The following is a 17,273-nucleotide window of genomic DNA, read 5'->3' on the forward strand; positions in this document are numbered from 1 at the left end:
TATGATCCGTTGCTATGTATTTGTTAGAGAAGGCAAGGTCAAAGAAATGAGCCTTGCCCTTGGAGTAGAAGGTGGGGAGATTTGTGATGGTCTTGATTCTTGGGAAAGTTTATTCCACAGTTTTGGACCACTCTTGGAGAAAGTTCAAGCTTTACTCTTATCGGAGTGAGAGTTTTAGACTATCTTTTAGATACTCTGGGTCCAGGCCATGGAGAACTTTGAAGATAAGGACCAATTGTGCAGGACCTCATCTAATTTACCAGATAGCCCTGCCTTGTGCATTGTGCACCTTGTTAACCTGTGTACTGGATATGGATAATGGGTACTCCAAAGGGGGTAGAGTTAAGGCTTTTAACATAATTGTTTGTGAGAAATTTCCTAGGAATTTTAAAAAGGAAGAGGCTAAAACAGAGACCTTCCATTATGTGGAACCACAGTAGAATGTTGTGTCTAGCAGAAGATGCATATTCAGTGAGCTAAATGCTACTGTAACCACGCTGCTGTGTGCTTCCCAGCCTATGGCTGGCGTAACAGACTCACCACAGCGGCGCCTCATGGTGGTTCGTTTGGGAATTAGCTCTTTCACATTCACTAGTAGTGTCTCGTCCACCGTTACTCTCTGGTCTCCACCATCCTCCCAGTCGGACCCTCATCACTCCCAGACCATGCCGTCCGCTTCTGGACACTGCCCTCCGGCTGTGCCTGCTCCACTGGCTCTCCCCCACTTCCAGGGGACCAGCAGCTTCTGGTTCTATCACTCGCCTCAATGGCTCACTGGAGTCCTCAGTCTAGCCCCTTCCTCCAAGGGCAAACTGCAGTCTAGCTTAGCCACCCTCATCACTGGGAAGTGGGGGAGGGGCCCAGGCCTGCCCGCCCACTACTCTGGGCCCCGAACCAGGGACCTTCTAGCACAGGGGTGGGCAAACTTTTTGGCCCGAGGGCCACATCTGTATGAAAATTGTATGGCGGGCTGTGAATGCTCATAAAATTGGAGGTTGGGGTACGAGAGGGGGGTCAGCGCTCCAGCTGGGGGTGCGGACTCTGAGTTGGGGACAGAAATGAGGAGTTCAGGGTGCGGGAGGGGGCTCTGAGCTGGGGAGGGGATTGGGGTGTGAGGCAGGGGATTAGGGCTCTGGCAGGGGTTGCAGACTCTGGGGTGGGGCTAGGGATGAGGGGCTGGGGGTGTAGGAGGGTGCTCTGGGCTGAGACCGAGGGGTTCAGAGGGCGGGAAGGGGATCAGGGCTAGGGCATGAGGTTGAGGCACAGGAGGGGGTCAGGGCTGCAGGCTCTGGTCAGTGCTTACCTCAAGCAGCTCCTGCAAGCAGCAGCATGTCCCTCTCCGGCTCCTACTTGGAGGCGCGGCCAGGCAGCTCTGCACACTGCCCCATCTGTAGGCGCTGCTCCTGCAGCTCCCATTGGCTGTAGTCCCCGGCCAATGGGAGCTGCAGGGGCGGCGCTTTGGGTAGGAGCAGTGTGCAGAGCCCCCTGCCTGCCCTTATGTGTAGGAGCCATATGGGGTCATGCTGCTGCTTCCGGGAGCCAGACGGTGCCACGGCACACATGGAGCGGGGCAAACCCCCGAGCCCACTCCCCAGCGGGAGCTCAAGGGCTGGATTAAAATGTCTGATGGGCCGGATGCAGCCCCTGGGCCATAGTTTGCCCACCCCTGCTCTAGGAGCAGCCACTTACTGCCCTCCTCCAACTCTCCTCTACTGCCAGCTTCCCTGGGCCACTTCCCCCTATCCCCAGCACCTTCTCTGCCCCTTTGTGTCAGGGCCCCAGTCTCCCCCAGCCCTGCTCTGCTCTGCTCTGCTCTGTCTTAGGTGCTTCTCTCTCTAAGAGCCGGTTCTTCTCCCTTTACCCTCCAGGGAGAGACTCTGTTCCTCTCTGGCCTGCAGCCTTCTTAGAGGGCCAAGCCTGGCCCTGATAGGCTGCTTTCAAGCCTCCACTTGAGTGGCTCCCAATAAGCCCTTCCAGGATTGGCTGGGGCTCTGTACAGCCTCTCTGGCATGCTTTAACCCCTTCCGTGCCAGAGTGGGGCAGGTGCCCCACTACACTACAGAATGAGGACTGGGGGAAACCACGGCGTAGAGGGAGTCTGCAAGAAAATGAATACTGTCTCAGGCTGTATTAACTTTGCACTGGAATCTCCACAGGGTTTGGGGATGGGTAGGTGTGTCTGCATTCCCTACTCTTCTCCCTCTAACTTCCTCTACCCTCCCCAGGTCCGCAGACTATCCAAGTTCTCCCTGGAGTCTGGAGAGGAAGGGCCATGGTGCTGTGGGGGCATGCTTTCCATTCACGTTGAAGGGCGTCGACTCTCAGAGAGGCCCCTGCTATGTGAGGATCTACAGGGCATGATCTGGTCCTACACTATTAGTACAGTATTTGTAATGGCTGTGTGATCTAATAGATCCACTATAGGAAACAGTTTGTTTCCATCCTGTAGTAAGACTAGGATTGTTTCTAGGAGGTTTACAGGACTCTTGCACCTACTTCTTAGGTTCAAGGCTTAGACTGTTTTTGTGTGTGTATGTGTGTGTGTGTGCGCGCGCACAACACACACGAAACCACAAAAGTATGGTCTATAGAGAGCTGCATACTGTTCTTGCAATCTATGAACAACTGGGGTGCATTTTGCCTTTGCTTTTTGACCTTCAGTAACTGAAAACTCCATTCTCTAGCTACAATGTAGTGAAAGATACCCAGAGCCTTTGTCCAGTAGATGTTTTCATGTAAAATGCGCTACCAAGATTTTTTTCATTTGGTTAGTCTAGCACTCGCATGTCTGACTTGGGAAGGGTTTAGTATTAATCATCCTGTTGGAGGTCAGAAGCTGCCCTTTCTGGGAATGTAGCTCACCAGTCCCTTATGTATCACCATGGTCTCCTCCCGAGAATGAGGCTGAGACAGGGCACTGAAAAGATGCTTATAAACATATCATATAACTGCATTCATCTTGTAGACTAAATTAGTCTACGAATGAGTAAAATAAATATAAACCAGTACCATCTCAATAAGCCTCAGCCATATATTAGCTTTTCAAGTACAACCTTAGACAGCAATCTCAGCAATCAAGAATATATGAATAAAATATGTCCTCTCTGAAAGAATCATTGCTCTGAGATTAATGTCAATTAAATTGGCAACAGTGGTAAGTAGCATGCATATAATTCATTTTTGTAAGTGTTACGTGCTCTTCTAATTCAGCATTTCCAGCAATCTCACTTAAGGAAATGACTCATAGTAACAAATCATGTCTCTACCCCTGCTGATAGAAGCAGATATTTTTAATGAATACTGCATGGGGCTCCAGTGGATTTGTGAGGGCAAACAAGTCTTCTACCTTCTAACCAGGAAATACATATTGTGTGACTACTGCAAGAATAGTAAGTTTGCTAAATATTACTTATTTCAAGAGCTATCCTGCATTTCATTGTCTGTTATACTGCACTGCATATACCACACTCCTCAGTTTCCAAGCACTCTGTATTTGACAGATACATTAAGAGTTAAAATGGTCTACTGCTATTGGGCTTCCAGCTAAGCGGCAAGAAAGGGTCATATCACTCTCTAATACAAAAAAGAGAAACTTTGTTGCAGGTTAATTCTGATCCTGTAGCCAATTTAGATCTCTGTAAGAGCCATATTCTGCTCTCAGATACACTATTATATGTTTGGCTCAAAATGTCAATTTTGCTGCAAAAGTAGGGCACAACACTGCATGCCCTCTATACTTGGAACTCCCACTGAATTCCATGAGCTTGCAGGATCTGGCCCTGACTCTATACACACTACAGAATTTCCAATATAAACTTCAGTTTATAAATTATTCCAGATTTTAAAAATCCTTCATTAATACTGTGACAGGTTTGGGCCAGATGGCTATAGGAGAGTAATAGAAGGCAGATATATTAGCCCCAGACTAAGTAGGTCCCTTTTCCCTGGGTAAAGTAACAGGGAAGGTTCCAGAACAATCAGGAACCTTCTGGAAACAATTAAGACAGACAGGCTGATTAGAACACCTTCAGCCAATCAAGAAGCTGCTAGAATCAATTAAGGCAGGCTAATCAGGGCACCTGGGTTTTAAAAAGGAACTCACTTCAGTTTGTGGTGTGTGTGTGAGAAGCTGGGAGCAAGAGGCACTAGGAGCCGAGAGTGAGAACGCGGACTGTTGGAGGACTGAGGAGTACAAGCATTATCAGACACCCGGAGGAAGGTCCTATGGTGAGGATAAAGAAGGTGTTGGGAGGAGGCCATGGGGAAGTAGCCCAGGAAGTTGTAGCTGTTGCACAGCTGTTCCAGGAGGCACTCTAGACAGCGGCATTCCACAGGGCCCTGGGCTGGAACCCGGAGTAGAGGGCGGGCCCAGGTTCCCCCCAAATCCTCCCAACTCCTAGTCAGACACAGGAGGAGTCGACCTGGACTGTGGGTTCAGAAAAACGGCCAAGCTGAGGGCTGCCGTGGAGCTCCAAGGCGAGCAAATCCGCCATTAAGCCCAAGACCCACCAAGGTAGAGCAGGAACTTTGTCACAATACATATTTATTAGTGATAAAATTGGAGCAAAGAAGGTGTCACCCCACTTTCCCTCATGGAATCTCAGTACCAAAAGTGAGTTCCGTGGAAGCTCTGAGAGATGTCTGGATGCAACATGTGAGATAGATCTTGGCCACTCATAGCTGCTAAAAGCCACTGAGGAACACGTAGCTCATTTGTGGTTCATTTTGTCAACATCTCCCTCAAAGAGGTTAGCCTGCAAACCTCCCTGAACATGCAGTTATCCAGTCAGGCCTCAAGAAGCCAACACTTGACCCTAAAGATCCTGTTTTAGAGCTGTCAGCCACGCTGCTGTAGGATGCCTGTTCCATAGAGTCTGCCCTGGGAACAGACATCCCCCATTCTGGGACCCTAGAGGGAAGTACTTCCTTTCCAAAGACACACTCACTATTCTATACTATAGAATCGTAGAAATGTTGGGCTGGAAGGGACCTTGAGAAGTTACCATGTCTAGCCCCTTGTTCTGTGGCAGGACCAGGTAACCTAAACCATTCCTGACTAGTGTTTGTTCAGCTTGTTCTTAAAAACCTCTAGTGATGGGGATTCCACAGCCTTCCTAGGAAACATATTCCAGATCTTAACTATTTTTATAGCTAGACAGTTTTTCCTAATATCTAACCTCTATCTCTCTTGCTACATAATAAGCCCATTACTACTTGCCCTACCTTCAGTGGACATGGAGAACAATTGAGCACTGTCCTCTTTATACCAGCCCTTAATATATTTGAAGACTGTTCTCTGGTTCCCCCTCAGTCTTATTTTTTCAAGATTATACATGCCCAGTTTTTTAAATCTTTCCTCATCAGTCAGGTTTTCCAAACCTTTTTATCATTTTTGTTGCTCCACTCTGGACTCTTTCCAATTTGTTCACATCTTTCCTAAAGTGTGGTGCCCAGAATTGGACACAGGATTCCAGCTGAGGCCTCACCAGTGCCAAGCAGAGCAGGATAATTACCTTTCGTGCCTTTCACATGATACTCCAATTAATGTGCCTCAGAATTATATTCGCCTTTTTCACAGCTGTATCACATTGTTGACTCATATTCAAATTGTGGTCACTATAACTCCCAGATCACTTTCAGCAGTACTACCTTCTAGCCAGTTATTCCCCATTTTGTAGCTTTGTATTTGATTTTTACTTCCAAAGTGAACTTTGCACTTACCTTTATTAAATTTCTTCTTCAATACTGACCAATTCTCCCAGTCCTTGCAACCCTCCCAATTTAGTGTCATCTTCAGATTTTATAAGTGTACTCTCCACTCTTTTATCCAAATCATTAATAAAAATATTTAATAATACTGGACTCAGGAATGACCTCTCTGAGACTAGATATGCCCTTCCCTTTTGACAGTGAACCACTGGTAACTACTCTTTGAGTACTGTCTTTCAACCAGTTGTGCACCAACCTTATAGTATTTTCATTTAGACCACATTTCCCTAGTGTGCTTATGAGAATATCATGTGGGACTGTGTCAAAAGTCCTACTGACATTAAGATATATCACATCTGCTGCTTGCCCCCTATCCACTAGACCAGTAGCCCTGTCAAAGAAGGAAATGAGGTTAGTTTGGCATGATTTGTTCTTGACAAATTCATGCTGACTATTCCTTGTAACCTGTTATCCTCCAGATGCTGATGAATTGATGTAGATTGTTCAATAATTTGTTCCACGTATCTTTCCAGATATTAAAGTTAGGCTGACTGGTCTATAATTCCCTAGGTCCTCTTTATTTCCCTTTCTCCAGTTTTCTGGGAGCTCGCCTATCTTCCAGGAGTTCTCAAAGATAATTTAGAATGGTTCCAAGATTTCCTTAAGTAATCTACGATGAATTTCATCAGGTCCTGCTGACTTGAATACATATAACTTGTTTAACTATTCTTTAACCTGTTTTTTCCCGGCTTTGGCTTATGTTCCTTCCTCCTTGTTAATAATTTTTGTGAAGACTGAAGCAAAACTGACTTTAAACATATCAACTTCTTGATGTCATAAGTTATTAGCTCTCCTTCCCCATTAAGTATAGGACCTACACTTTCCTTCATCTTTCTCTTGCTTCCAATGCATTTATAGAACCTCTTCTAATCGCATTTTATGTCCCTTGCTAGGTATAACTCATTTTGTGCCTTAGCCTTTCTGATTTTGTTCCTACATGCTTGTGTTGTTCGTTTTACTCCTCCTTAGCAATTTGTCCATACTTCTCCTTTTTGTAGGATTCCTTTTTGAATTTTAGGTCATTAAAGCACTCCTGAGGGAGTCATATTGGCCTCTTACTATTCTTCCTATCTTTCCTTTGCATTGGTATAGTTTGTAGTTGTCCTTTAATATTGCTTTCTTGAGAGACTTCCAGCTCTGGATATATGGCAGTGTATATATGTGTGGCTGGTGGGATTAGAGCCACAGCTCCAGCTCCTCTGGAGGGAGCAGAGCTCATAGCAAGTGCTGTGGGTAGGAGGGGGGTCTTCTCTCAAGACTGCATTTCCTCGCTGTGGTTGGAGTTTCAGGCTGGACAGTGCAGAGATGATGGGGGTCTGGATTTGGGCCAGGCAGGTTTCACACTTCCTTTTAAGAGGGAGTTCCTGTAATAATGTGTGTGACTGAGAGAAGCAGGTCTGGAAAGGGATTTACTATAACTCTGAGTAACCCGTGTTCATGTTTAATGGTTTATGGGCTGGCTGGCATTTTCAGCATCTCCTGCTGCTGCAGACTCTCCCACCCCCTCTCAAAAGAGGAATTGCATGGAGGAAAATTCTTAACACCGAGGTCATAATTTTGAAGAGTGGCCTCTAGTTGTAGGTGCTCTGTTTTTGATGCCTTCCTTGAGACATGTGGGATGTTAGACACTCAAAAATGGAGGCACCCCAAATCAACAGCTTCTTTTAAGAATGATGACCTTAACCATTAAAATGCTGGTTAATCTCCAAGTGAAAATCACCTTAGGGCAGAGGTGGGCAAACTACAGCCCTGCGGGCCTCATCCGGCCCGCGGGACCATCCTGCCCGGCCCCTGAGCTCCAGTCCCTCCCCTGCTGTTCCCCCTACCCCGCAGCCTCGGTGCATTGAACCACCAGCTCTCTGGCCCGCCGCTCTTGCCGAGCAGCATGGCGGCGTGGCTGGCTCCAGCCAGGCAGCGGGGCTGTGGGCTCCTGCTGCTCTGAGCGGTATGGTAAGAGGGCAGGGAGTCGGGCGGGGAGTTGGATAAGGGGCAGGGAATCCTGGGGCAGTCCGGGGACAGGGAGCGGGGGAGGTTGGATAGGTGTGGGAGTGCTGGGGGGGACTGTCAGGGGGCGGGGGTGAGGATAGAGGTTGGGGCAGTCAGGGGACAGGGGGGCTGCATACGGGGTGGGGTCCTGGAAGGTGATTAGGGGCAGGGGTGTGGATAGGGGTCGGGGCAGTCAGGGGACAGGGAGCAGGGGGAGGTTGGATGGGGTGGAGGTTCTGAGGAGGGGCAGGGGACGGGGGCGGGGGGTTGGAAAGGCATGGGAGTCCCAGGGGGCCTGTCTGGGGGCAGGGGTGTGGATGGGGTGGGGGCAGACAGGGAGCAGGGGGCATTGGATAAGGGGTGGGGTCCTGGGGGGCGGCTAGTGGCGGGGGTCCCAAGAGGGGGCAGTTAGGGGACAAGAAGCAGGGGGGGTTGGATGGGTCGGGGCTTCTGAGGGGGGCAGTCAGGGGGCAGGAAGTGGGAGGGGGCGGATAGGAGGCGGGGGCCAGGCTGTTTGGGGAGGCACAGCCCCCCCTACCCGGCCATCCATATAGTTTTGCAACACTGATGCCCGCAGGCCAAAAAGTTTGCCCACCCCTGCCTTAGGGATTGGCCATTTTCCTAACGTTGTGGGAGAGGATCACTGGAGAGGAGGGAGGGATTGGTTCTTGCTCCTGGGAGACCAGGTAGACAGAGACTCTTGAAAGGAGCAATCCTCTCTATTATTTCTCTCTTCACACCCCATTTGACTCTTACTTCAGCTTGTCCTTCCTGACATAATCCAACTCTCCATGATGCTGACTTACTCCCTCAGTCCGGGAACCAGCCTGGGTTATATCAAAAGTTCAGGCAAGGAAGAACTGACATGGAACATGGTACAAGAGCAGAGAAGAAAGGCAGCAGGGAGGCAAGCGGGGAGAGTGAGGCTGGCAACCCAGTAGAGGATTACTTTTAATATTGCTTGAAGGGGAGTGTGAGTGGGTGGTTTGGTGGGTGTTGCTTAGGGAAGGGGTCATATTGGTTGAGTGGAAGGGGTGAAATGCCTCCTGGGTAGTGTGAGAACAGGGGAGAGGAAAGAAGAGAGCTTACTTATCTCTGCTCCCTCAGTAAAGTGCAGTAAAAACAAATATATTCATATTTTGTGCTCTGGAGGTTCAAGCAAAATCCCCAGTTATATTTTTGGCTTATACAATATTTGTCTTTCTTTCAAAGCTTGGTTTTTAAAAAAGCCTTCAGGAATAGTAATTAGTATTTAAAGTACTAGAATTATTTGCACCAAGATCCAGCTCCACTCTTGCCTGGCTCGAGGACCACAGAGAGGAAGCATGTTTCTTCAGATCTCCTCTGTTGTGGCTGCTCCTGACCTTTTGTCTGTGACTCCCTGCTAGACCAAGCTGCTGGCACTTCCCTGACCGCTGCTAAAATGTTAAATGAAATCCGGGGGGGGAGTGGTCAGATCATGGGTTTATAACTACACATTCAAATAGTCTTTATACTTAATTAATATTTACTGTTTTTTCCTGGGAACTTCCTTGGGGGGTGAGGTATTTTCAGAATGCAGATAAAATCATTGATGGTGAAAACTTGCTGTGAACTCTTATTTCCTTCTCACACAGACCAATCCTTGGCTGTAGCAGACAGGCACACACAGTAGCTTTAAGCTACCTTTGTGCTTCTCTGATCTTAGGTCAGCTATGCACCAGTTGGGACTCCTCTGTTCTTCTTACAGTGGCTGCCAATGTCCCCAGGGGACAGCCTGTTATGGTAACCAGGGATCACCAGCATGCAGGGAAGCCATGCTGTCATGAAGTCATGCCCCATTTCCTCTGACTTCATCCACTACACTGGCCCATGGGAGGAGCAGGAAGGACATAAGAGCTATTATTTGATATCGGTGGGATTATTCATCTGTTTAAAATTTAGTATGTGTTTATGTGCTTTGCTGCTCAAGTCCAGAGCAGATAGAAACATGCAGGACTGAGCCCTAGATCTCCTCAAAGAGTCTTAAATAAAATAAATATGAAGTTTCTAGACAAAGCCATTGTAATTGTGGCTTTACCAGCAACAGTCAAAGAATTTTCTGGTTTCAGAGTAACAGCCGTGTTAGTCTGTATTCGCAAAAAGAAAAGGAGTACTTGTGGCACCTTAGAGACTAAGCAATTTATTTGAGCATAAGCTTTCGTGAGCTACAGCTCGCTTCATCGGATGCATACTGTAGAAAGTGTAGAAGATCTTTTTATATACACACAAAGCGTGAAAAAATACCTCCTCCCACCCCACTCTACTGCTGGTAATAGCTTATCTAAAGTGATCACTCTCCTTATAATGTGTATGATAATCAAGTTGGGCCATTTCCAGCACAAATCCAGGTTTTCTCACCCCCCCCCATCCTCCCCACACACACACACAAACCCACTCTTCTGCTGGTAATAGCTTATCTAAAGTGACCACTCTCCTTACAATGGGTATGATAATCAAGGTGGGCTATTTCCAGCACAAATCCAAGAACATCTTGTTTAACAAGAACATCTGGGGGGGGGGGGGTAGGAAAAAACAAGGGGAAATAGGCTACCTTGCATAATGACTTAGCCACTCTCAGTCTCTATTCAAGCCTAAGTTAATTGTATCAAATTTGCAAATGAATTCCAATTCTCCTAATTTTTTTAAAGACCTTGGTCTCACAAACATCTTATCTAAATCCCTTCAAATTTGCTCCACCCCAAAATAATCCCTCTCTGACTACAGACCACAGATGAGGAATTTCAAGCAGAACGGATGTTGAGGAAATTAGAGGGATGTGATCAAAATTGGGTTTATATAGCAAGCTAGTTAGAACTCTAGCTACCATAGAGAATGGCTATATCTAGTCCATAATAGTGACTTTCATACCACTCCTGTAGAGATAGGCATTAGCCCCCTGCTAACCTATATTGTGGCTCCATAGGCTCTTCTCTAGAACAGCTAATTACTTTTTGTTTGTTAAATAAACCTAGTTTTTACATGATTTTATGGTTGAAGTTTTACATGCACAGACATCAGGCAATTCAAAGCTATGATTCCCATGGCAAACACAATCAATTTAAAAATAACATTTCTGTCTGAAATTTGTTACCTATCACAGTTATAGTTTACATCTGAGATCACTAAAACTAAAAGAGATTAGAAAAGTAATATTTTCCCCCAGTTGGTTTATGCAGTGCGTTTAACAGCACTTTGTGAATGGTTATTTTCACTATTTTCCCTGTGCAGTCACTCAGTTTGTGTGAGTCTTTACACTGACACGGGAGGGAAATATTTTTTAAATGTAGGAAAATACGATGGTAAAATCAGGAAAATGTGCAGTGGGACTTGCAGAGAGGCAGGTGTAATGCCCCAAACTACTTTTAACTTTGTGTTAATTGACTAGAAGGGAGCTGTTCAAGGCTCAAATGGCAGCTAGGCCCGTAGTCCAAATGGCAGTTAGGCATCTATATCCCATTGACTTTCAGTTGGAGTTAGGTGCCTAATTGCCATTTGTGCCTTTGAAAATCTCCCCCTCTATTCCTGTTGATGGTGTCTCTATAACTTGGCTCCATTGTACAGGGCCAAATCCTCGACCCATCAATGTGGGGAGGCGACTCAGATAGCCATGAGGAGGTAGGCATGGAGGCTCTTCCAGTTCTTAACCAGGATGAAGGAGGACAATTGAGCTGGGAGGTGTCTTATTTCCTTCTGAGAAATAAGAGGGAAGGAGGAGAGCTTCTGCTGGGGAGGAGAAGTCCTCTAGAGGTTAAATTGTTTCATCATGAATTGTGTATATTTGAGATTCTTTTAGTTGCTTTCACAGTGTGTGTGTTTACCCTATGGCAAGAGGATTGGTGTGTCCTGTAATACAAGGGAGTAGAGAGCCTAATAAAGTTTGGCCTGTGGCTTTGAACTTGTGCTGAATAGTTTTGTAGACTATTTGATGCATATTTGGTGCAGAGAGGAATATTTGGTGCAGAGGAGAAACTCCAGGAGAATGTACTAAGTTCTTTTAGTGCAAATTGCTCATATTTTCCTACTGTTCTTAATTCTTCCCCTTTTCACACCTAGGGTAAGGTAAGTAATCTTTCAGTTAAATTTATAGAGAAACACCTTGTCAGGCCACAGCAGAGAAAAAAATCCTTGTGTAAGAGAGCCTCATAGACTCTTGTGGGGCCAGATTTTCAAGTGCTCAGAACCTAATACTTTCCATTGTGATACTGTGGCCAGATTTTCAAAAGACCCACTTATTTTTGGCATCTAAACAAGAGCTGAGCTCTTCTGAAAATCTGGCCCTCATTGGACAGCAGAATAAAACTCATAGCGGTAACTGTAACATCACATAGACATGTTGATAAATAGGTGATGTTATATGCCGATTCAGCATGTGACAGTATGTAATGTTCTAACCTGCATTAAGTAGCAATGGTCTTAATTCTGTTTCTTTGGGTGTGTCTGTTTTAAACCCTGTGCTATACAGTATTGCATGTAGCAACATTTCATTTCTTCCTTCAGTCCAAATAGATTACTGTTATGTCAATGAGTCACCTGCAGTCATTTCCCCATGTGTATAACATTTTATTTTCTAATAAACCACATGGAACTCCTGGAGGAATTCTGCGCCACTGCGCAATGCAGAATTTTGCAGAAATTAACATGCATGCGGAATTTCCTTTCTCCCACAGAAATGGGCTGCAGTACTGCTGGCCACCACTAGAGACCAGTGGACCCAGTAGAGCCCAGCTTGCACATAGAAGACCCTGCTGGGGGAAAGGGGAGGGACCTACAGGGTTCCTGGCAGCTGCAATTCCCAGCATGCCCTGGAGGAAGGAGAGAGCAGCACGCAGGAAACTCCATGCAAGCCTGGGACCAAGCATCAGGCTGTTTCTCCCTCTGGATTCATGGGCTCGGGGGGGAGGGAGTGTCTGGGCTGAGGGGGCTACGGCTGGGCTGTGGGAGAAAGAAGGGGCAGGTGTCTGGCCTCTAAGGGGTAGGGGGTGTGGATATCTGGGCCAGGGGGGGCCACAACTAGGCTCGGGGGGGCACCGTGGCTGGGCTCGGGGAGGGGTTGTGGGTGTCTGCCATCCCCCCACCCCAGCTGGGCTCTGGGTCGGGGGAAGGGGACAGAGAAACAGGAACTGGGTTGTCATAGGGGTTTCTTTAACTCCCTAATCTTGGGAGAATTTTTGCATGTGTCTGTATTGTTACAGACACACTTGCTGACAGGTATTCTGAAATAAATTACCAAAATATTTGAAATTGGTGTGATTATGTAGTGTTATTTTGACAAATAAAATGTACATAATTTTAAAATATTCTGCACAGAATTTTTATTTTTTTGGCACAGAATGCCCCCAGGAGTAATATGGTTTGGAATACTGTAAACTATAATATTTCTAAGGCTACTTGGCATGTTTGATTAGTTATTACAGTTTGGTTTTCCATGCAAAATTCTGTATATCAAACTACACTGGACAAAGTACTAGAAAATATTATATTGAGAGTAAACCTGCACTGGTGGGGGATGGACTAGCTGATCCAATGGGACTTTTAGCTCTCTAATTTCTGATTCTTGTAAGCCCATGCTACAGAACCATAGAACTGAAGTCTGCAAAATCTGGTGTGAATCTCTATTGTACTGTCTATGCACCAAGGGATCATTAGCAAGATTTTAGCCAGTCCCTAAAGAGAGCTAAATGAGATTTACATGATATGGCACTTCTGGTTTTCCAAGCTACTTTTTGCAATGAGCATTTAATTTTAGATCAATAATTGCAAATGATTATGGGAAAAAATTATTTATATTGGCTTTCATGGGTCCCAACCAAACAACAGTGGCTGAACAACCTTGAACTTCGGGGGTTGTTTAAAATCCAAGCCCAGATCTGGAATTTTCAGATGGCCACTATCTTTATAATGGGACAGACCAGTTTCTCAGATACAATCGGACCTAGACTTTGGGGTGTTACAAATGTAGATCTGAATTTTGCAGTGTGAATTCTTTCTGTCTCTTGTTTAAATTGCTGCAAGCATCAATTGCCCCCATCTGAAAATAAACCCCATATTTGGACTTCATCGGGGACCAGATCAGAAGACGAGGTAGAAGCCAGAAAGTGACAAAGTTAGTGAGAAAACAGAAAGAATTAGTCAAGCATCTGTCCATCAAATCAGCTAATTTAAGTCTTCTCAAGGTAGCAGTGTTAACTTACACATTAACGAAATCCCACTGAATAATTTGTAATGAATTTATTCAACGAGTTTTCCAACTTTTTCTGTTCATAAATTGTCTGCTAACAGATTGTAATTTTCTTAAAGGTCATTGTTATTCAGAATAATTTGTTGAGTAGATTCTGTGCATAATTCTTGGTCTATAGCTCATTTGTGAGACGTTTATTTTAAAAATTTGATTGGAGCTTTGATTCGTCACATAAATCACATTATACATTTCTGTTCCTTAATTGGAAGAGTGCAACTATTAGAAACAGGTTTTGAGGGATTACTTTTGATTTATTGACTGACTGAATATGAGCTTTTCACAAATATTCTACAATATTTTGCTTAAAATTCACTGCATGCGCTGTTCACTGGAATAGTTGCAGAAAGCAAACAGCAAAAGGCTCATCAGTGTTGACAAAACGTGTGTGCCCAGCTCTCAGGTTAACCCTGAACTAAACTTTTACTTTGCCTGGTTTCTGCCTAACACTGTATCTGTCATAGAACATTTTAAATGCAGCAAAAATATTCCCACTGTTTGGACAGGGATTGGCTCTCTGATCATATGCGGAAAGAGGAAAAGTAGACCCCATAGCATACTTGCTTCCAAAACAGACTGCGCCCATACGCAACGCCATCCTATACAGAAGTGCACAGGGTTGAGGGTACCTCTGAAGAGCAGAATAATTAATCACTCTGCATCTAAACAATGCTGCTCTGCTCAAAATGGAGACTTTCAAACATTGTCTGTAATGCCAAAGCATCAGAAATGGATCCTTTATCATCTTCTGTAATTTACACATAACTTGAGTTTTGGTGCTCAGCAGAAGACTGTATGAGACACACAGTTGCACATGTAAGATCAGAAATGATTTCTTGGCTTAAAATTAGAAACTTAAGAGCCACAGAAGTTATAATTTATGGCCTCTATCCTGAGAGGTGCTGAGTACCTCCTTCAAGATGCTGTGCGTGCCCTCAAATCCCATGAAAGATGCTGAGCACCCTGCAGGATCAGATCCTTTGAACACTGACACTTCATAGCGACTATGTACAAACATTCCTCTTTAGGTTTTTTTGTAAGATGCTTATGTCACTTCTTACCCTATATGTCTGATCCTTTTCTCCTTCATGCTGTTGACAAGAATGTGAGCATTTTCCCTCTGAAGAAGAGGGAGAATTAATAATGATTTTGGTTTTTGTTCCTGCAGGCAAGTGAAAACCGGAGGCTCTTAAATGCTCTGAAAACCTTGTTAGACGACTTCCGTTCTGAGCTCCGGGATGATGAACGAGAGCGACATGGGCTCCAGCACCAGTATGCCACAGACAAGGCAGCTTGGGAGGTGGAATGGACTGAGCTGAAGTGTCGTCTGGAACAGGTACCGTACGCAAGCTCTGTGCCAAAAGACACGTGATTTTTCATTTAAAGGCCTGATTCCCAACCTGGTTTGGAGCTAAGTGAAAGTAATTGACGAGAATTGGTTTTAATCACTTACTGGAATAAGAAATCCATGAGAGTCACATAAGGGATCATATTTATTTATTTTATGCCAGGTTCCTGCAGCCTACCTCACCTGAGTAGTGCCTTACTCCATGAGTAGCCCCATTGACTTCAGTTACATCAGGGTGACTATTAATGGAGTAAGCTACTATTCAGAGTGATCAAGGGTAGAGGAATCTGGCCCTTTATTTTATTATAAGAGTGGGCTGGTAATTGCTCAGCAAAGGGCACGAAATGTGTGGGTGTCTGTATCTGATCGGTGTATGGATAAGAAAACGTTTCTTGATATTCTGGTGTTTCCCTAATAATTTCTCATTCACTCAAGTAACTAGGCCATGATGCTAGTTCGGTGCCTCAGAATGGTACATCAATAACTGCTGCACTAGATGCTTTCTGAAAAGAAAACAGCCCATTAATAATATTAAGCCATCAGATCAGTAGGTTAATGTTTAAACCAGCAAGTCAGAGTCGCTGGATGATGCTGTGTTGTGTCCAGTTGAAAGGGAAGCTTTATCTGCCTGTTGTTGTAGGCTATTATTAGAATCATATATATCACTTCATATGCCTGGTGCTGCAGTGCTATGTATTGCTGATCACAGGAGGTGCTCGTGTTTTCTGTGGTGGTATAAAAACAAGCCAGCAGAAAACCACTAGGATCCATTTCTGATTCTGATGGACTAAAGTATTAGTGTATGGCATTGAAGGGGCAAAATTGAGTGTTTAGGTCCTGTAAGAAAGATTTGTAGCTTTGTATTATCTATAAAAAGTTGTGTAGCTTTAAATCATCTGTGGAAAGCAGATATAATAAAAATATTCACTACACAGGTGACACATTTTAGAGGATTTACTGTACATCAGAGCACTGTCAAGAGACTCAGTCTGACTCACAGCATTCAGACCTGAACGCTCCTTTCCCAGTTTGTATGCTAGAGGGTTTTCTCTGAGTACAGGAGTAGCTTTTATTTATATGTAGTGGAATTGAAATCCGTTTTCTGATCAAATGCTTATAAGTGTACACAAATGTTCTGATAATTGATTGTTTATTTTAAAAAAAAACACCCTTGATGGCAGGTTTTTCTTAAATTAACCTTTAAATGGGAGTAAAGAACAAAACATAAGAAAAGAGGCAAACTGCAGTTGTTAGCATGGAGTTTGTGTGCATTCGTGTTTTTGTGGATGTGTGCATTTGTCATTCAGATAGAAAAGTAGTCAGCACCATGATTGGCATAAGTGGGTGGAGGAGTGTTGCTCACTACACACTGACACAGGAAAAAATAGATTTCAGTCTTTAGCACCCTTCAAACTAGTGGTTATATCAGGCTCAGTAAGATCCCTCTTGCTAACTTTATCATTGTGTGATCCTACTGGTAATATTTCCTGTCACATGGCAGTTGTTGGGTGGTGATTGGTTCTCTTGTCTCCCTTCCTCCTCCTCCCCCCCGCACTTCCCAAAATCAATGCAAAGAATAAAACGGATCAGCATGTGTCAAGGTTCCTCCCCCACTCTGAACTCTAGGGTACAGATGTGGGGACCTGCATGAAAAACCTCCTAAGCTTATCTTTACCAGCTTAGGTCAAAACTTCCCCAAGGTACAAAATATTACCGTTATCCTTAGACTGGCCGCTACCACCACCAAACTAATACTGGTTACTGGGGAAGAGCTGTTTGGACGCGTCCTTCCCCCCAAAATACTTCCCAAAACCTTGCACCCCACTTCCTGGACAAGGTTTGGTAAAAAGCCTCACCAATTTGCCTAGGTGACTACAGACCCAGACCCTTGGATCTTAAGAACAATGAACAATC

At 45.0% G+C, this 17,273-nt stretch overlaps 1 protein-coding gene across 5 annotated transcripts in view; it reads left to right on the forward strand.

The window, feature by feature from the left end:
* Positions 1 to 17,273, forward strand: part of MTCL1 (microtubule crosslinking factor 1) — a 181,558-nt gene that overhangs the window by 124,840 nt on the left and 39,445 nt on the right. For all 5 annotated transcript variants that reach the window (XM_073331570.1, XM_073331571.1, XM_073331573.1 and 2 more), the window contains one exon: positions 15,180 to 15,347. In XM_073331570.1, the coding sequence (XP_073187671.1) occupies positions 15,180 to 15,347 (168 nt within the window). The remainder of the gene's footprint in view (positions 1 to 15,179; positions 15,348 to 17,273) is intronic.

The sequence above is a fragment of the Lepidochelys kempii genome, chromosome 2 (genome assembly GCF_965140265.1).
Source record: "Lepidochelys kempii isolate rLepKem1 chromosome 2, rLepKem1.hap2, whole genome shotgun sequence".
NCBI classification, from domain to species: Eukaryota; Metazoa; Chordata; order Testudines; family Cheloniidae; genus Lepidochelys; species Lepidochelys kempii.